The sequence below is a fragment of the Aythya ferina genome (assembly GCF_964211825.1).
Source record: "Aythya ferina genome assembly, chromosome: 23".
Lineage (NCBI taxonomy): Eukaryota > Metazoa > Chordata > Aves > Anseriformes > Anatidae > Aythya > Aythya ferina.
In genome coordinates this window covers 3,874,763-3,896,066 of record NC_140321.1, presented here as the reverse complement: position 1 = coordinate 3,896,066, position 21,304 = coordinate 3,874,763, and the positions used below count along the sequence as shown (strand labels likewise).

General features: G+C 43.3%; 1 protein-coding gene across 7 annotated transcripts in view; it reads right to left on the bottom strand.

Moving 5' to 3' along the window:
- Positions 1-1,710: 1,710 nt before the first annotated feature.
- TLK2 (tousled like kinase 2) overlaps positions 1,711-21,304 on the bottom strand; it is a 44,763-nt gene continuing 25,169 nt past the window's right edge. For all 7 annotated transcript variants that reach the window (XM_084496161.1, XM_084496166.1, XM_084496167.1 and 4 more), the window contains 12 exons: positions 20,923-21,059; positions 19,341-19,493; positions 15,420-15,486; positions 12,556-12,653; positions 12,175-12,256; positions 10,423-10,514; positions 9,369-9,458; positions 8,758-8,927; positions 7,119-7,257; positions 5,872-5,983; positions 4,762-4,869; positions 1,711-4,377 (listed from right to left, as the gene is read on the bottom strand). In XM_084496161.1, coding sequence (XP_084352287.1) covers positions 4,204-4,377; positions 4,762-4,869; positions 5,872-5,983; positions 7,119-7,257; positions 8,758-8,927; positions 9,369-9,458; positions 10,423-10,514; positions 12,175-12,256; positions 12,556-12,653; positions 15,420-15,486; positions 19,341-19,493; positions 20,923-21,059 — 1,422 coding nt within the window. In that variant the 3' untranslated portion in view covers positions 1,711-4,203. The remainder of the gene's footprint in view (positions 4,378-4,761; positions 4,870-5,871; positions 5,984-7,118; positions 7,258-8,757; positions 8,928-9,368; positions 9,459-10,422; positions 10,515-12,174; positions 12,257-12,555; positions 12,654-15,419; positions 15,487-19,340; positions 19,494-20,922; positions 21,060-21,304) is intronic.

The window sequence follows — 21,304 nt, the reverse complement described above, 5'->3', positions numbered from 1 at the left end:
CCAGCGGGCTGACAGTTGGCAATGGGGAGTGACAGAAAGGGCCGAGCTGCAGCTGAAGGATGGAGAGAGAGGAAAGGCTGCAGCGAGCGATCCCACGGCGAGATCCAGGGCCGGGAGCCGGGGAGACGTAAGGAGGTGAGCGTGGCGCTGGCAGCCGCTCGCGGCTCCTCACCAGACAGCACGCGCCAGCGGCTTTTCCCGGCCTTCGCGCCCCCACGCAGTTAACGCATGAAATGAGAGCTTTTGGAGCTTTTCTCAGCACCGGCCCCGGCTCCCGCTCCCCCGCCTGGCAGAGACAATAGCGTCCTTGTGGCCAAGACGCCTGGCCCTGGGCGTGAACGTGCGAGGGGAGGCCGAGCAGCGTGGTGTTTGCTTGGCCTCTCGCCCCCAGCCCTGCCCAGGGTGGGCGCTGCAGGGGTGCACGGATGCTCCGCGGGCACTGTTGGCATGGCCCCGGGGGGAAAAGGCAGCTGCAGGCAGTAGGGAAGTTGCCCCCGTGCTGGGTGAGAGCCCTGCTTCTGTGCTGTAAAACCTCCTCTCCGTTCTGGGTGGTGCGAGGTTTAAAGCTTTAGCACCCAGAAAATAACATCCTCCAGCAGCAAACCCCAGGGAGACGCTGGCAGCAGTAGCAAACCTCACGTCGAGGGTTTGCCAGGTCACAAAATAAACTGGGACTGGCCTATTTGGCAGAAGGGAGCTCGTTTCATAGCATGATGCCTAACCGCTAACGTATGAGGCGAAGCATCCAGCGAGGCAGCCCCTTGGGAAGCCTCATTCCTGCTGGCGTTGAGCTGAACTCCTACAATGCTGCTTATGGCCCTGCTCCGGGCATGCCACACACCCCACAGGTACCTGGCCACGGCTGCGTTCAGCTCCTGCATTTGCTGCTGAAGCGCTACCACCACCTCCTGCTGCCCAAATCTGTGTTGCATCATCCCAACTGGCACAGGGGCCCAAAACCAAATCAGCTGCAGCAGTGCAGAGGGAGCCGAGCTGCTCCCAGTGTTCAGTTTCACCCGTGCTTCGCTGAAAGCTCATTCTTACCCCGAGCGCACAGCAGGTGACATAAGGAGGAGAGGAATCCTCACCCACCACCCCTTGTCCTGCAGTGGTCGGGTGCGTCACCTTGCGGGGATACCTCGCACAGTGCTCGCAGTGCGCCCGCAGGGAGCTGGGCACAGGAGCTGGCACTCAGTGGGTGAAGCAGACTCGTTGCCTTCGGCTGCCAAGGTCTTTGTTCCTTCTCCATTGTGTAGTTTGAGAGCTGCCGAGACTGAAATTGAAGGAGCTGAATTTCTTGTTGCAGTCCCGGGGCCTGGCTGTGGCCACCAGCTCGCAGCATCGCCAGCCAGGGCAGAGGGGGAGGCTGACAGTTTCATCAGCAGGCACAAAGAGGGTTTCTTTGTGGCCTGCACATAAACAGCTTTTAAAGGCAGCTACTGCTCTGCTAGAAATGAGGGATTAACCCCAAGCTGATGTCTTCTTCCCCGTTCCAGAACCAGATCGGTATCAGTAATTAAACAAGACTTGGTAATTTTCAATAAAAGCCTGTGCAGGGCACGCTTCCCTCCTGTGAGGCAGAGATCCCACTGCTCTGAGCTGCTGAGCACCGCCCTTCTCCATCCTTCCTCCCGGTCTTGGCACCCCCCAAGCCCCTCAAACAGCTCCTGCCAGCACTACGAAGAGCAAAAACAGAAAGAGCCAAGCAAATCAGTTTCTTAAAACTTATTTTAATATCCATGTCTCATCTGTTGGGTAGAGCCAAAACAGTCTGGCCTGGTTTAAGTTACAAATTCTTCATACACTTTTCTTTAAGTAAATGAACAGTGTGGCAATAGGGTCTGTTATTGGAAGTGAAACCCGTATTAACAAGGAAGGTGTCGCCGCTAAAATTCTACCAGGGTTCTTCACTGCTGTCAGCCCCAGAAAAGGCTAACGCGGTCCCATGGCCCCTGAATGGGTGTCACACAGCAGGAATAAATGCATCTGACACAAAACTAATCACACCCACAGAGATAGCACACACTGTATGTCCAAGAAACAACGGGGCTGGGATACAAAAAACCCTTTTAGAATTCTCCCCGATGTGGACAGACACCAAATCATCCGTTTCAGCAAACAGGACGAAGCATCAACCCTGATTTTGCCCGACAGAGGCTGGATAGACACGTTGAATCACTGCTTGCTAAACAGTTAACTTCTGGAAGAGACCAGCAGCGATGGAAAGGGCTAAGAAATTATGGCTGAGTATTTAAAGATGCAGTATTTCTTTTCTTTGTTTAAAACACTACAGTTTAGAGACCACCCTAACGCAGCTGCAAGTGAATACATCCAATTAAAAGCCCAAGAGTCACTACAAAAATAGTAATAAAAATCAAAGCAACAGAGTTCCACGCTTTCCATGTCCATTGCTCAATTTCAACAGACTCCTGCAATTTTCAGTTAACCTCGAGTTCCTGAACAGGTTAAGCGCGATGTTTGCAGATGATGGCTTACAAATAAGGCAGACACGTGCTAGTTCTCTCAAAAAGCGCGAGATGGAGAACGTTGCTTACCACGAGAGCAGCATTCAGGTACTGAGCGCCCCCCAAAAGCAGCCCACGTGCTGCTGGAGCTGCAGGATTGATCCCAGAGGTGCCGCACCGAGAACAGTCCACAACACGGTGGTCTGGGTGTCGGGTTAGGAAGCGTGCACGCGACCATTTGGTTTTTTAAACACCTTGGATTGAAGTAGTGTACGGCTCAGCTCTCTGCCGGGAACACTGCATCTTTAAATTTTTCTGGCTACGAGCTCCTGCCACATGTTAGAAACACTCCAACCTGGCTGCCACATGTTCAAGTGCTGCGCTTTTTGTGTGTGTTTTCAGTCTTCCTTCAACGCAGGGGGAAAAAGGGGGCACACTGGGGACAACAGGCTTGTGTTTCACAGCAGGCAGGCTCCAGCTGAAGGTGTAAAACCTCTCCGGGCAGATTACAGAAGGGAGACAAAAATATTTGGGTGTTTGTTCCCTTCCAGAACATTATCTCCTCTATTTGTAATCTGACGCAGTAACGACAGCAAGTTAGAAAAGTCAACAAGTTTTAGAAGGAAAATGCTAAGGGAGAGAGGCAGCTTTCCTGCCAAGTCACCTAACTGGTAAGAGCCTTCCTCAGCTTCAGGTTTTTGTAACATAAACAAGATATGTACAGTACTGTGTGAGCACAGACCGCACCTGAGCTGTGCTCAGATTCCTTCCCGTTCACTGCCTGCCTTTTCAACAGTCAACAGCTATCACGCTCACAAGAGCAGAGAGCACGTCGTGAGCATGTCAGGGTATGTTTTCAAAAAGAACAGCACTTCAAATAAATTAAGAAGATGCAACCAACCGTTGTGAGATCTATGAAGCAGCAGCTGAAAACCTAGTGGCAGTCTGACGCGTGATCCGCTCTGATCACAGGAGATCTACACAGGCTGCCTACGGGCTCCACGGCCCTCCTGAGAAGGTGATTATTTGTAAGAGGCCACCCCAAGGGAGCAGAGAGCTGTGCCATCTGCAGAACGGACACTGCCACGGACCTGCTAATACGGGTTTCACTTTGAGACCAGAAAACTGTTTTCTTCCAAAAAATTGTTATTTTTAAAAAACTGAAATTAATTAGGGGTAAAACACTAACTCTAGTGCCATGAACAGGCAGGATCAACTTTTTTCCCCTCCAAAGGGCAAAGAGTCATATACCATCCCCAGCTGAACCTTGGTGCTTCGAGCTTTTCAGGAGATGTTACCTAAACTTTATTAAAAGAAAAAGAACAATGTTTAAATATCAACACTGGACTAGCCCAGTCTTTTTCCAAAGTCCACATTCTTCATATGAAGCACACACGGCGTCCTGGATTCCCCAAGGCTGCATGTTCAGAAGTTCACAGTACATGAAACCATGTCTTTTTTGTATTTTCTTGAGTTTCCCCTCCTTGCTCAGAGCAGCCACCCTTCGCGGTCGTTTACTGGACAAACCTCAAGCCATCTCCTATCCACATGGCTTGGCCTAGATGCCGAAGGTTTTCTTGATGAGAGTTGATGTCATGCTCTATGGATGGAAAAAAGCAAGAGAAAAAAAGCACCTGGTACAGGTTTCTCGAGACCCTTGCGGATTCCTCTATTCCAAAGCTGTTTCTGAAAGTCCTTTTGCCGGTTTCTCAAGCAGTTTTTGGCCTATTACTCTGTCTCAGTTTGAAGAGCTGTTATTGGATGATCCAGAGGTTGATGCAATCGCAGCTCCAGCTGGGCTGCTTGTGGATACAGATTTGCGGATGTGAGGCAGCAAGTACGGGTCACAGGCCAGCTGCTGGACATCTATCCGATCCTCCTTTCGGTAGGCCAAACAGCGTCTGATAAATGCCTGCAGATACCCCAAAGGCGAAACAAGAATCAGTAGACCAACATGAACAGGAAGCTTTCTTTGATAGATAACTCCATGGGAGCTGGGCCAATCTGACAGCCCCGGCACTGAAATTCCTTCCCTGGTGACTGCACAGACAGCCCAGCTCCCATGCCAGAAGCTCATCTTTTATCAGGAGAAAGCACGGGGAGAGGCACACGCTGTGCTCCCTTCAACCCAAGGCTGACAACTACAACGATGCAAAGTCCCAGAGCACTCTGTAGGAGGTACGCATAAAACACAAAATTCCTTGCTAGTTTTAGGAGAACCGTAAGAAAGGAACTGTCAGTGCCGACTGCTGAACAGCATGCACGGGGTGATCAAATTTTCTGCAGCAAAACTTACCTTTGCTTCTGGCGTGACTACTGGCTTTGGAGGGAACTGCACCTCGGTAGCTTTCAGAATCGTGTTCTCCTGCAGAATGTCTTGTTGTGACTGGTTGTGGCCAAACGGCTACCAAAAAAATACAAGAGGGTTGTTAAAGGTTGATGACAGACCTTAAATAAACCTTAACACTTCTGTTAATCATCACTTGACATCAGCATTTTTCCAGGCAAGACGCCCGTGAATGTTATTGAAGGTGCTGCAGATTCCTGCCAGATGAGCAGGACGCACTGCTCCTGTTTTTAAACTGGTCAAAAGGGACATCAAGCTGGAACGTGTCTGGGGTGTCTCCAGCTCAGACAGGAGGGACCTCCATCTGTTTCCAGACCTCATGGGTCAGCACCAGCATATGTCAAGGACCTTCAGCGACCCAAGCAGCCAGGAGATTCACCTACTTCAACCTCTGCTGGGCCGGTTCCGCTGACACCATGAAGCAGACACAGTGTGTTTAGCAACTCAGGCTTTCACAACACTCAGTTACCAAGGACTTGGGAACACAAGTGTTGATGGAATCCTCTTCCTGCCCCAATCAATTTATTTTCTTGTCAAAATCAAAATAAGATAGCTGTTTCTCAGGACAAATTGTCTTTTCCTGATTCAGACTCTTCCCTTCCAAAAGGCATCCTAAAAACTTCTAGAGGAGGTCCTTGTGCCTACTTTTTATTTTAAAACACTTGCAGCTGTCAAGGAATACCTGGCTCTACAAAGACTCGGCATTCAGAAGAAGAACATCAAAACACATGGAAAGCATCACAAAGCAATGCCAAACCAGGAACCTCCGGTGTCTGGCCCTGAATGACACACTTGTCCTGCCTGTAAGGGCCTCACTGGAAACATGTCCAGTGGAAAGAGATGTTCTGAGGATTGTTCCTGAAGGAATTGCCATGTAGAACAAAACACAACCTAGTAAATTGTCTCCTTGCCATCAGCTCCAAGACAGAGCCTGTGTTAATGCGGCAGGGACAAGGCAGAAGCACCTTCTAGTCTGGCAAGGAGAAGGAAGCAGAAGTCAGGGCTGCCTCCAAAAGGTTTGGGAATCACTACTTGGAAAGGAGTTACTTGTGTTCTTACCTTTCTGCCATAGAGACACTGATAGAAGATAACTCCTACTGACCAGACATCAACTTTATTTGAAATCTTTGGAGGTTCTTTCCCAACTACAAAACATTCTGGTGGTAAATACCTGATGAGGAGGAAGTGACAACAAGTTATTAGTAATATCTCCAAATACTTTGTCATTTTTTTCGAAAGGAAGGAACAAGCTTCTGTGATCAGATGTTGGCTTGTGAGTCACAGGACCAGATTTTGGCTCCTGTATTTCAAGATCACCACTGCACACCAGCTCCTGGAAACCACGATCCCAAAGACTGCCCAGACATCCACAGTCTGAGCTACTCAGCACAGTCAATTTCTTTTCAACAGCACACACAAAATAGCCTCTCTTTCTTTCATCTTTGAAACTGGCATTTGTTGTTAAAAAAGCTTGGCCAACAATTCCACAATAGAAATTCACAGCCAAAGTACGTGTTTCTAGAAACACAACCTCAGATGCCATGTCTCAGAGACCCAGCCTTTTTCAAACTACAACTAGTTTCAGTTTTAGGAAAGGAACAAACCTGTGCAATACAGAAGGCCTTAGAAAATGTTTGGGCAACTGTTGCTCATAGTGATAGTTTGCAGCTTGGGTGATTTCTAAGAAACACATTCGGGGTACTCACCATAGGTCCTGCTCTCAGCTACGGGTGATGCAGTGCCAACAACTGGCATCAGAGGTAAAGTATTACTGAAACATCTCTCACGTGATGCTTACAAGTGAAGGTTTGGCTATAGATAGCACCATGAGACTTACATATTTTGTAAGAGCTAACACCCAGGATTTTCACATCATTTCAGTAGAATACTCTTTATTTCACCCTGATGTACCATCAATTCAGAAGAATACTCCTTCCTTCCCCCTGATGTACCTGCATGGCATTCTCCTCCCCCCCCAAACTGCTAGACTGTGCCATTATGCATTGTAGAATAGCAGCCAAATTCCACTCCAGAGCTGGCTATCTCAGACGTGCAATTTTTCACCGGGCACTTTGGACAAGAGGTGGTCTTCAAACATATAAACACAAACAGATTGAAAAGCAAAAAGCTGCCAGCCTCAAAAGAAGCTGTGTGTGTCAACTGAAAAAGTGGTTTCCAGGGTCTCAAACCCCCAGCGTCTCAAGCTGTCACAGACAATGGCAGCACATACAGATCAAGAATAATTTACAGACAGTTTTGGATCTGTGTCAGCTCTGTAAGTTGCCGGTGCCCCAGGCAATGCTTACCAGTAAGTACCAGCCCCCTGCGATGTCAGTTCCATGCCATCAACAGAGTTGTAGCTGTCATCATCCATGATCTTGGAAAGTCCAAAATCGGTGATTTTTATCTCTCCACATGCAGTACCATTGACTAGAAGAATGTTACCTAAACGGAGGAAGGAAACAGGCTCTTAGGATATACATTTAGCAGAGAAAGGCAAGAATAAAATGACATTGAACTCTGGCTCTCTGCACAAGGGAACATGGAGTCTACAAAACCCAGGGAGTTGCAGCAGCCTGGGGTAGGTGTTTTACCATTCAATACACAACTTCAAAGACAACTCAGCTCCTACTGAATGCTAGATCTCATCTGTCCATCCTCAAATGACTCAGTTGCCCAATATTACTTGGGGCCTTCAGATTACGAGCCCTATTCTCCAAAGCAGCTTGATGCCCGTGCTGTTTTGGTCCCTCTCAGAGGTCCTGCTGGAAGGGCAGGTCAAAAAGGAGGACTAAGGAGAGAAGGAAGTACACATACACAGTTATGACTCAGTTTATCCAGGAGTCCTGACTTGCCCCAGCCTCTCAACAGCCAGAAACACTCTCCTTCCTGGCAGTGCTCCCCAGTGGCTTTCTAAGCTCAAAAAGGACAATTACTGCTTAAGCAAGAGTCTTCTACAAATCCATCAGGGATCAAGCAGTCAGATCATTGCTGTTTTTCTCAAAGCCTACAGTTAAGCAGCAGAATTGTGTGTGATGGCAGCGGATGAATCACAACTTTAGACAACTGTAGGCAGAGCTCTGCAGCGGAAGAGCAGCCAACAGCTGGGGGAAGAAACTGTGCACTAGAGCAACAGCACCACCTCCTGTACAGACTCCTCGTGCTGATGCAATAAACCACATCACATACCAGTTACACAAGACTTACTGATGAAGTGCCACCAGTAAAGGGAGGCAAACCAAAGAACTTTTTGAAGAGGTGGTTGAATTTTACCGGACTAGTAACCAGCAGTGGAGCCACTATCTGTAACCCAAAAGGGAGCCCTTTCATTTCTGCCCTCACTACTCCGTCCAATGCTAAAAGGGAAACTTTAAAGGGAAACACCTACATTTGCAGAGGACCTTCTACCTGGTAGACGTTACTGAAATCAAAAGGCAGACCTGAGCAAACAGTTTGACTGTATATCCTCAGCTTTGTGAGCTTTCATGTGATACGAAAAAACGAACACTCCCAAGCCAGCTTCTGCTACCGAGTTTTCAGGCAGATGATTACAGAAAGAGTAAGTCAGAAGAATGGGAACAGAAAACACACTAGTAATTATGGGAACCTTTATGAAGCAATAATAACAGAAGCCCTCAAATACAGAACACAAGCAGGTCATTGAGAAACCAAACAGACACTTGGTGGTTCAAGGGCTCATTCTGAACAAGAAGGCTGCTTTTTCTGGAATGTTACTTCCTTGTTTATGTTGCAATTCTGGGAGACAATAAGCTTTTCACAGAATGTTCTATGCATTTTAGTTTTCTCTTGATGCAAGTTAATTTTCCCAAGCAGGACTGTCTCCCTTTCGCTGTTTAACCAAAATAAATGCTCCCATGTTATTTATAACCCATTACCTTTAGTTAACAAGCATCCTTGTGCACAGCAGCTAGCAGCATAGCATACCTGGTTTAAGGTCATAGTGTATGATGGGAGGTTTGATTTCATTTAAGTATTTTAAAGCATTCACAATCTGCATGATAATGGATCGCGCCTCCTTCTCCGACATTAACTTGTGCTGTTTCAGGTAGAAGTCCAGATCATTTCCCTCACAGTATTCTAACACTGTACAAAACCTGGAGGCAAAACAGGAGTAGTTGTAATTAAGGCATCAGATAGAAACCAGAACGTTGTTGTTGTTTGTCTGCAAGTCTCGTCTATTTGATCAAAGTTTCAAAGTAAGAGCCCTCCAGCCTACTAATCCTTCTCTAAAAATAGGCCACCAGGAGAACAGTCCTTAGTGCTCAACAGTGCAAAGGTCAGATGTGCCCTGTTTAGCACTAGAAGCAGAAGGGGAAAGCTGTATCCACTGGGGCATGCACCCAGGCCAATAAAGAGAAGGATTTACTAGTAGAGCATCACATCTCTAGGAAACCTGTGCATACTGAAACTGCTTCAGACATCTCTGCAGTACAGTCTGCATGGTGTGGATATATTCAGGACTCTGCTTTTGAGATACCAAAAACTTTGTAGCGAGTGGGTCAAATTGAGTCAAAGGACACAACAACACAACTTACGAGTCAGTATCCAGCGAGAAGTAGTCATATAGCTTAACTATTCGAGGATGATCCAGTTCTTTGTGAATTCTGTACTCTCTACACGCATGTCTGAAAGCAGGAAAGTCTGAGCATTAGTCATACGAGTGACTTAATTCTAAGTTCTACAGATAGAGCACCCAGACATACCACTCAGCATTCCAAGTCCAATCACAAACCCATGCACATTATTCAGACAACTTGAGAAAAGGCAAGCAAATCAGAGATTGCTCTGAACAATTTTGAAGAACCACAGAATTTAAGTACATCAGATTCTCAAGTGCTGGCAGTACTACAAAATAACTAATCCTGATTAACGGTACTGCTTGCCAAAACAGAATAATCTCATAATAAATTGCTATGGGATCCAAGATAGCTGAATACAAAAATCAGCAAGTTCTAGAAAAATTCCAGGACACTCAACTGTCCAGTTTCCAAGCTTCAATTCCAGCTTAGCTTTTGCCAGTGACTTGTTGGGGAATTAAGATCACAGCTTTATCTCTGCAGTTCTGTCAGGAAAAAAAAAAAGCCTGGATGCTATTCTGCAGCGCTTCTCTAATCCATGGCATTAGGAAGCACGAGTTACCAGTACCTAAGACTTCCTCTACCTCTCTTCTAGGCCATGACATAGAAGTGTATTCCTAATCATCTGTGAAAAGCTTAAGTATTCTAGGAAACAAAGTGAAATCTTTCTGTGAGCATAATGTAGGTGTGTACCTGGAAGATGGGCACCAGCACCCTTTTTCTGAAAGAGCTTACATGTTTTGGAGAGGAGAAGCCACCTTAAAGCTTTCTTTGTAGAGTGTTACTGGTGTTTTAAAACCTCGTGTCACAGTGCTCGTACACACGAACACGCTTTTGCATATGTTGAAGACATTTCTAATACGAACAGAACTTTTAGAAGTAGCTACTAAAAGAAACAGCAGCTTTTGAAACATGGCAAAACAGGAAAAAAATGGCAGCCTGTTCAGACACTGAATAACCAAATACAGGAGGAGTCTGGAAACACATCTGTCTGCTTTACAGCCTTACTTACTTGTGATAGTTTTCTTTCTTCTCATCTCTCCAGTTTTTATTTAACTGGTGTATTTTCACAGCTACATATCTCTGTTCTGTTAAATCAAATGCCTGTGGAGAGAAGAGCTGAGTATCAGTAGGAATCACAGCTTCAAGTTAACGCAGACAAGCTCTAACAAACCAATATCCCCACCCAGGAAATCAGCATTACAACACACTGAGTGAAGAGCAAACCCACATTTTGATGTAATTAGTTTCACTAATGAAACCAAGCAACTCTGAAAACAATTGAATATTTTGTGCTTTGATCTGACCCTTCCCTATGGGACCTAACCAGTGCTGCATTTATTCTGACATTCTACTACGAGAGTTACAATGGGATCAGAGAGGCCAAATTAACAAAGTGTAGCCACTTAATCACACTGGGAAAGACTGCCATTATGCCCCAAACCACCTAAACTTACTTTCTACACTCAGTTAAAAACAGAACAAAACACACACGTGATTTTTTAATACTTTGTTTCACACAGGTAGCTCAGCTCTCCAGCTTGCAGCAAAACGTTTCAGCCTATTTAGAAGCTAGAGAATTCATTGGCTGAACCATGTAATTTTTGTGCTGTGTTTTTTCCCTCCAGTCTCTCACTATTTAGGCATCCTTTAAAGAATCAACCACTGGAATTGTGTTCTTGGAGGAATGAAGCCTATTACCTTGTCTGAGAGCAGAAACACCCAATAATTTACAGGACAGGACAGACTCCTATTGCAAACAAACAAAGATAATTGTGTCCAGCTCAAAAGCTGGATACTCAACTGCTAGTGCCTAAGAGATTGGCCAAGACCCTGGAGAAGAGAAGTAAGCATTTCTTTGTCTTAGTAATGCAATTAGAACTCTGAAGAACAGTCAGGTATGAAGCATTCATACCCTCGTGCTTTCACCTTTCACCTGCAGAGCCTAGGTTTTCTACTGAGTCAGCAGAGACCCCAAAGAGAAATTCAGAGGCACTGCATGCAGATCGCTGTCCCTCTTTGCTACCTGAGCCCCCTGGTTTGGATACCTGTTGTTATACTGCATCAAAATCAATCACTGTGATGTTTCCCATGTTTGCACTGGTATAGTTATGTTAATTCCATCCAAGTTCAACATGAATTAAAGAACAGTAGGTACAGATGGGGAATATTTACAACTAGAGAGGCTCTAAATTGCAATTGTCAATCAATAAGAACCTCCGATGTATCACAGGCCGTGGCCATGCAAGAGTGCTGACACACAGAAGTAATGCTCAGTTCTAAGGACTACACACACAGTCTGCTACTTCAAACTGTAAAAAACAGACAAGAAAAAAAGTCTTCTACCCCCAGGAAATGAAGGCTTTGCTCTTATTTATTATTGGAGCTATTTTCTCTTTTGGACACTTAAGACTTGCTATGCCATACTCAATAAAACTTAGCCACGTAAGGTATGCATGCGTGCAGCCCTTGAAGAAACAAATGCTTTGTTTCTCTGTCCTTACAGAACTTGCAGACTTGGTGCAATGTTTTCTTGAAACATACATTTGTAGGAAAACTGACCTCTGAGGACAAGAGCAGAACCTAAAAATTTCAAGCCTGCTGTCTAATAGAAGCCAGATGTAACATTTGTTTTGTCCTCCTTTCTTCCCTCTACAGCCACACACATACTGCTGCGAAAACGAGTGCAAGGTTCTGCTTATAGTAGTATTTCATTTCATTTCTTTCAGATTCAGATTACACCAGACCAGCACCCCAAATTTACCTTATATACTTCACTGAAGCCGCCTCTACCCAGAAGATGTAGCAACAAGTATCTATCATTTAGCGTTGGATGGTCTTTAAATCTGGTGAGAAAGACATAGTTTAGGAGCACTGACAGTAATAATGATGTCTACTGCACAATAAGTTACAGCTGTTATACAGTGAAGAAACATTTTTTTATATCAAGTCTAAAAATAAAATCATAATGGCTAGAAGATTTGACAATATTTGATCATTTTGTACTGATAAAAGATTATAGCCCCCCAGTCAAGTGACATACTAAGGTAAAAGAAATTTTAAAAAAGATGCTGTATTTGACATTTTTGAGGGAGACAAATCAAAATTTGCAATACACTTTTGTTTATGACTCCCATGCGCTTACTGTGAATTATCTTCATTGTGTATCCTTTTCAATTCCCTGATATGTAGATTTCTAACCCTCTCTAGCCGTTCCAACTCTGCCTGGATCTCTGCTTCTTCCTGCACAAGGAAAGGGAAAGACACGTTTCCAAAAGGAAAACACAATGCTGTTTACAATATTGCAGTTAGCATTTCTGCCTGATTTATGGAACCACAAACGTAACTCCACTTGTAAAGATGTTATTGGCAAATAACTCGTTTGGGAGATTAAACTGATGTTCACAGTTAACTTAGAGTCAGGTGGAAGATGAAAGGAATGCAAACTGACTGGACAGTTTTGTTTAAAATTATACATGGACAGGAGCAGACATATCTTTGTGTCTTCTGTTTTTAAGATTTTAATTAAGAGGCATTCCACCTGGGACCTTATAACAAAAAGCCCCATGATATTAGACTGCACATTAACAGAGCCAAACCCCCCTCCTTCTCTCTCAATTCCGTAAGTGAAGACAAACCTTTTAAGATCGCATCTTCAAAAAGTGGGGCATGACACTTTACAAAGATGTGCTCTAAATACAGAGGCTGTTACCCTGGGCTTCAACGTGAAATTATGCAGATAACAAAATTGTGATTTTTCTGAAGAAAGTACAGACTCTGGACTTTGAAAAGCCATAAAAAAAAAAAAAGGGATGCTTGAAGGACACAGGATGATGTGGCCTGCTCGATGCTTTGGCTTCCACATTGCAAGTGCATGGCTCTAACTTAACATAAAAGAACATTTCCAATACTAGCTTCCATTTTTATCTCTGACAGATGATTACTCTGAAAACCATCACAGCACATAAACATTACGATAAGCTTCAACACATTTCAGGGTCGTACGTTCTCTAATCTAGAAATTTAAAAGCCACCTAAAACAAAAATGGAAGTTAGTCAAAAGCTTCTGTTGTAAGACACCACTTGAATGGACAGCATGCTTCGGTTAACAAAGGTAAGGCAAGTAAAGACTCGTTCACACATAAGTAAAAGTCCTGACGCCAAGCTGAACCACATAAACAGTCTAACGTTAAGCAGCAGGAATACCATAAAACACACATTGCAGTGGCCAGCAGGTCTTATTATGAAAAGAACAACATATTAGTGTAAGTTTAATGGGCTATTTAGTACCTGGTTGGATTTTTGTTTCTCTGCCTCTTCAACACCAGGCTAACAGCCACGGCCTCATGCTGCCAACAGGGAGGGAACCCTCCCCCTGAAACCCTCCAGTTTTAACTGAGGCTGTTTTCTCTATTATAGGATAGGAGTGACTGATAAGCCGCACATGACCCAAAAGAACTTGCAGCTGCTACTTCTCAAAACCAAAGAGTTTTTCTCTGGACCACAGAGATTTTATACTTCTTAGAAAGACTTCGTTCCAGAATACTTTAAGCCTAGCAACTGAGTGATGAAGTGCATGTGCTGAGAGCCCTTGCCTTGTGTAGGAACACGTACAGCTTCATCTCTGTGGTGGTCCTGCTCCTTCCCTTGTGAAGGAAGGAGTCACATCAAAGTCTCAACACAGCGTTTGTAGAGCTGGAAGCTCTAGCGCCCTCAAACACAAGACCAGAATTCACATCACTGTGGACAGTCGCAGACCTCAATTAAAACATGTGCCTTGAGCAGCATTATTTGGTGCATATGACTCAAGGGACATAGTTACCCATTTGTCTTGTGACTCTGTTCCTTTCCTTCTCAACTTGTTCTATTTTTAGGCACGAAGAATGAGCCGGTTTCCAAAAGTGGAGAAGGATAAGCACAGCTTCAGACAATGCCACAATCCCAGAACATTACTTCATTTTCCATTAAGGTCCATTTCCTAATGGATTCCTCTATTCCAGGGTGGCATACTACATGCCAGCATAGACCGAGCTGCAATTAATCCATTCCAGCAATGCGGAAGCTGTAGAGCAAGTATGCCTTTAGCATACTCCTGCCCATATCACGTATCTTTACTCACTGGACAATAAAACACAATGGGCAGAGAGCCAGCAGATTCCATGTGTGCTTAAACTTTCTCTCGCCACTGAAAATAATGAGGGGTACAGCAGCATTAATGAGGCCTTGCATTCAATTTAAGCATCAAGGTTACAGAAAAAAATAAGTGTAGAGTTCATCCACCACCTGGGAAAAGGAGACTAGCAGTGCATTTGCACTTTTCCTCTCTGTTTCACCCAGGAATGAAAACTCTTTGGCCTTAATAGAGATCACAGCTAACTGGGAAATGGCAGAAGACTTTTTAATTTCATAGGTTGAAGTGTCCCAGAAGTTTTATTCCTACATTTTTGCACTCACTTTAAATGGTAACCAATGGACCAATGGCTTACTTAAATATAAAATCACTTGCAGGTGCAGCTCCTACTGAATATTTGAAAACAAATACGCATTACAGCTACCTAGACACTACTCACATTCAAAAGCCCAAGAGGTTTTAATGGTCTGTTAGCAATAACACTGGTTACTTGACATGACAAAAATGAGAAAGCCACTGACGCTTGCAATTTCTGTGGTGTTCTTGTGATTTCGTTCCCTTGGTACCTTCCTTTATGGTCCTCCATCCTGGAGCATATAGAGCCCAGCACTAGGCAGGCGCTGGTGGCAGTATAAGATGCACTGAAACTGTGGTGCTCCCTGAATGAAATTTTGACTGTAACAACACAGAATCCATTTCCTGAAGTAAAGTACAATACTAGTTCCTTGGAAAATAGTATTACGAAACCCCAGACATCCTTTTCAAGCAACAAAAACCTCTTATCAAACAAAGAGTAGTGACTTCTGCAGAAAAATGCTACTGTTTGCAGAAAACCATCAAGAACCTACCCAAAAGCCTTTTCTGCAGTTAGTTCTTACCTTTTTAAGATGACCTAGTCGGAGTTTGAAGATTTCTTCCTGTTCATGGTATTCTGCTAACGTCAACCTGCATAGAAGTGACAGATCCAATGTCAAGTTTCAATGCATGTGGCAAAGTATACAGGTTGCAGTAGACACCTTCTCCTAAGGAAACAACAACTACACAGTGTATGTCAACACCCAGCAGGACTTCATTTTGTAAACTCTGCAATCTAGCAATTAAGTAAAGGAGACCGTGATAAAACACGTATCAATTTCAAATTCAATTCCCTAAGAACAACTATTTAGGATAGTGACAGGATCATAACAAAGTGACCTAAAACAATTTAAGCATGGAACACTGAAGCACAAGTATTCAGTATTCAACATCTTATTTTTCATTTTGAAGTTTGTTTCGTTGTTTGACTCTCATTTTTTTCTGTGTAGTAAGCACATGATAGTTCAGCCCATCTATTCAGCATTAGCAGAACAACTGGCTACCGTGCCATTGCAAGCAGAGCAGTGAACTGGGAGTCATAACTTTTTTCTGTTTCGGGCTGTGAAGTGGCTTCAGGGAAACCCTGGAAAGCTCACTTCATCTTTGACCCCGTATGTAGTTAGTAGAGACAATGGAATAAGGGAAACAATCCCCTTTTTGCTGATGGTAAATGATGTGTAAAGTTTCCATCCTAAGTGGGTGGTCAAAAAAAGGCAAAGTTTCACAATGTTTTCAGCGTCTTTTATAAACAAAGTGTGCCGTGTACAACAGTGGCAAAGTACAGCCTTACACTAAAATAGTGACAGATCCCATCACTAGTGAAGTGGAATGATGTGCTGAGATCTTTAAAGTTACAAAACAAATCATTATACTGATTTTCTCATGGCTGTCAACATGAAATTTGGTAAAAGCATCATGCATGTGAACCAGTTATCAAGTCGGTATCAATTGCATCTGCTTACTTTGTAAACACGGTAACACACGACAATATATACACATACCCTTAACCTAAATTAAGTTCAAACCATATTCCAGAAGGATTCCTGTTGCAGCAGTTATGCACTGCGTAATACTTAGCACAAAGGTTAGCATATAAGGTCTCCACAGAATCAACGTCACACCTTGTTTAAAGAGAGGACCGAGTTCTGTCTACTCAGGGCCATGGGCTCTCAGCTCACCGCACAGCAAATTGAGATGACTGTATTTAGTTGATTAAGTGCTCATCTTGAAATACCCTACTTCCCTCCACCATTGATAATGCAGAGTGTGCATAGTTGAAATTACTTCTAAAGCAGTTCTTAGCAGATAGATTTGATATAACACTCTCAAACCAAGCTCCCTTTGAAAGAATCTCCATCATAAGGAACTGCTTATTACAAATTAAAGATACCTACAAAAACCACCTGGTACTGTAAAAGCTTATGTGAAGTCTTATTTCATATAAAAGTGCGCTATTCCACAAGAAAAACATGACAGCCTGAATTTAGATCAGATTCAGCTAATTCCAAATGCCTTCCCAGAAGTTTAGGTCTTTGGTTGGTCTTGCTCATAAGGAACAAAAAGACAATTGAATAAGCCAGCAACAAACTTTCCAAATCTTCTTATGTGCAAGAGGAATACAGAGCTAAATACCGACAGTCTACTCATTAAGCAAGAGATGTAATGAGTACCAGGCTAATACTGCCTGAAATAGCTACATTTGCAGAAAGCATTATAAAAATCAAGGGGGCTTGAAAACAAACACTGCCTGTTTCACAGAAACATGGCTTGAAATACACTCCTTCTATGGCAGCTGAAGACTCTAAGGTTGCCCAAGCTGTCCCAGCAAACCTCAAAAAGCCCCAGTAGATTAGTATCTGTGAATAAAATAACTTCATTCACAAGATAGACATTTTCCGGAGAGCAGGGTTGGAGAAGAGTATGTTTAAATTTGCATAATGGAACCTTCCTCTCCTTTCTGACACAGCAACGACCATGAAACTAAGAGGAAACCAAAATCAAATGTAGGGATTTGGCTATCCACTCCCCATTCAAGTTTCAGAAACATTCAGATTCAACTTGCCCAAAAGCCTCTGTAAGAATTCAAAAAATAACTTCCCTCAAAATTCAGTAAGATTTCGTACATGAAACACGTCCAACAAACGCATTTACAGGATAACTAACAATTAAGCAAGTAGTCACTCAGTGTAGTTGCTTCAACTGACTCACAAAAACAAACATAAAACACTCCACATGAACTGGCAAACTGATTTTATCGAGATCATCACAAGCAGCTCTTCTAAACCACAAAGATAAAACCCTGAAATGTAGCAGTGAAGGATGATACACCAGCAAGAAACAGGGAGAAAGGGCAGGGAGGACAAAAAGGCTCACTAGCATGCCCAGGTTGCGCTAGGAGATAATATCAAGGCACGCTCACAACCATAGGCAGAAGCTCACTGGGTATCACAGATACATATCACGACTGCCAGGCACATCAAGACCCATACTGCCACATCTACAGCACATGCCAGAAACCAGCTGCATCGTCCTGATGGGTAAAAATATCCTGACAGAAATGGGGAAAGTGTTATCTCTTCCCTCATATATGAAATGTTCCTGCAACAAGCTGCAACGCTTCAAAATATCCAAACACATTTAACTTACTTCTCCAATGTCCCTGTGCAAAAGCACACCTTGAAAAGCGTATTGAGTTGTTTAAGCTCACTTGGCCAGCGCAAGAGGTAAATCTCTCTGCTCAAACTAGTTTTGCAGAAAGCATGGAGTGCGCTCCCATACAACATGCCTTATCAGCAGTTATCAGCATCCTATTTAGGTGAGAATGCTCTCACCTTGGCTGGTGAGAGCATTCTGAACACCACAACTCACCCATCATGTGCCTTCTTTGCTGTGACTGAAAAAGGCAGCAGGAGCTTTTGCTTCACATGCAATTTTGAAGTGCAAAGACCAGGAATTCAAAGGGCTGCAAGAACTTTGAAGTCAGGCCATACCCAGGAGATTTAATAGTGCAAAAAGAAAAGTGTCATCCAGAATTACAGTATTAGCTAAGAGCAATAAAATGAAGACTGAAAAGGAGACTTGCAGAAGTTATGGGAAAGTTCTGAGTGCCCAGAATGGGGAGAAAAAGAAGAAAGGAAAATTAGGCTGTGTGGCTTACCAGCATGTTGAGAGTCAGTTTTATTTACAATAAAGTTACTTAATAATGATCTCCAACAAGAAACAAGCTGGTGAAAGGCTGACTTCACATTTCCACAAAAAATTCTAAAAAAGAAGTTATGTTTGAAACCTCTTGTGAGACAAGCTTTCCTCTTTGAAGAGCATCAGGAGTCTCAAAGTATCAGTAATTCCAAAAAAAAAAAAAAAAAAAAGGGGGGGGGGGGAATTTCTCCTTTAGAAGAAAGAGTAATACTTTAACAATGTTCCTGTTTCCCTGACTCAAGTATCTGGGAAGGACTGCTTCTGAGACACAGTTCAATGCTTAATGCACTGTTTTTGTAGAGCATCTTTTTCTAGTATACCAAATTAATTGCATGAAAAGTCTCAGCAGAAAATAAATGGAAATAAAAGCTTCTGAATGCTATGCTTTTTTTTTTTTTTTTAAGAGACATGTTGCAGTGATACCAAAATTAAGTGTGAAGTATTTTCTTCAGAAAAAGACACCGCTTTTTCAGCACTCTTGTTGCATCAAGTTTGAAAACTACTACATTCAAAAGTAGTTAAGCTTACACAAAGTCTGGACTCAGCAATGATCCCTGTTTTACTCCAATGAAAACTATTTAGAACTGCAGCCAGATGTTTCTGAATGCCAGGCTAATTCCACACTATTCATTTGTGCATGTAGTGAAGCCTAGAGGCAAGGGCAAGATTCCATTTCCCAGTAGATATTTTGTGCTCTAATCAAAGCACGCAGCTCTGCAATGCACAAGGAAGGCCACATAACGTACGTTTCATTTTCTGCTCCATTGGTCTTGTTCTTGCGCTGCTTCTGCTCATTGCTTGCTGGAGGGGTCTGTCCCATCGCAGGTGGCTTCCGTTTTGCTAACATTTTTCGCTGTCTTTCTATTTCTTCCCGCTGGGAATTTATCCTTTCCTGTTGCCTGGAAAGAAGAGAGGAGAAAAAACATGAAGCAGAAAACTAATGGGATATACTCAGTTGTCTTCAGCATCTGCTTTTAACAGACGGGAGCAATGAATTCAAATCAGTTTTAAGACTAGTAACAAAACACTCTTGTACAAAAAAGGGGGATGTGCTTTTTTTTTTTTTTTTTTTTTTTAAATATATACACACATAGAAGTGGATTCTTTTCCTGGCCCACAGAAACCTTTCAGTAAAGTGAAAGGTTTTATTCATGCAGAGGATATCCAAAAACAAGGAATTGCTAACCTCATAGAAAACCCAGGGATCCATGGTAAGTCACTAAGTTTCCACACTCTTTTTCCTAGAAGGCTCTGTTCTAAACCTCAGACTTTCCTGTTCAAATTATTCCTGAAGTCTGGCACTGTTTGAGAAAGTATCCGTATGCTTTAGTGGTACAGTTAAAGCTGTCCTTACTTCTCTGAAGTGTAACTAACACCATTCCCAATTTCACTCTAAAAATAGTCTTTTTGTCTTGGAGGAGAGACTCCAAGTCTTAAAACTGCCTCGTTATTTTATAGCGATAAAAGCATTCGTGGAATTACAAGTTTAGATGACTTGAGAATTTACATACTTAATTCACATTTTAAAAATAGACTGAGACTGCAGGTAGAAATTCCAGAAGTATTTCTTCCACGTCTTACTGCACAAATAAGGGAGAATTATAAAGTACTCAACCTACACCTCACAAGACCTGCGCCTCCATACCAGGCTACAGAAAAGTGAGATGATTTTAAAGGATCACACATAGCTCTCTCTATGCAATTAATTTGCCAAGTCCTACTTAAAGGTCTAGGCCAGGTGGGAATTTACTGGGTATTTCCATTAACATCCTGCATAAAAGGGTCTCTGATCTCAATTTCTAGGTTTCCGCAGCCCCTTTGATCACCATTACCAGGAGGAAAAAAAAACTAAATAGTATGGATTTTCTCTTTTAAGCTTTTCTACTTTAACTTAAAAAAATAATAATAAAATAAAATAAAAAAAACAACAAAACCAGAAAACACAGAGCCAAGTAGCCCTCCTGGAGTAACACACACAGATGGAGCAAATCAAATTGATAGACTCAAGATACGTGTGAGGATTTGCTCTGCCCCTTCACCCTCCACACAGCCAAGTGCACGGAGAATATCCAGCAGGGCAGCCGATTTCTTTCCAACCCAAGGGCCAACTCAAACAATTTGATTCGAGTTTTAAGTCTTTGGAGTTAAGTGGAAACATTTTGCATTTCAACATTAAAAGATTCTCCGCTGTCAGCAGCCGAGTTCCTATCTGATCCTTCCATGCTTTGGTCACACCACTCTCACATTTTGACATGCAAGACACCACACACACAACTGCTTAGATTTTTCCTTCTCTGGCTCTGAAGGTAAAGATAACTCTGTCCTCACTTGATGAGGTTCTGGAAGGCATAGCCATCTGTCCACTGCTCGGTGAAAGACGCCCCATGCCGCACCGTGGTGAAGTGACCTAGCCTCAATCGATCCTGCATGCTCTTATCTCTGCATGCCATCTTCTCCTGCTTTGACTGAAAACAAAATAAGACACGTGTTAAAATAAAACCCATAAATCAGCAGCCCCGAGTTATGCTGTATTTTAAGTAACTTCTAACCCTTATCACCTTTCACACTATTCCAGTGCCACTTATCTGAAACCCAGCTGAACGTTACTGATAAATTTATTGATGGTGCTTCTGTGATCTGACAGGCATTTGTAAGACAGCTGCTTTTCTGACATTTCAGCCTCATCTTCCCTTGCCCATTACTGCTTCGG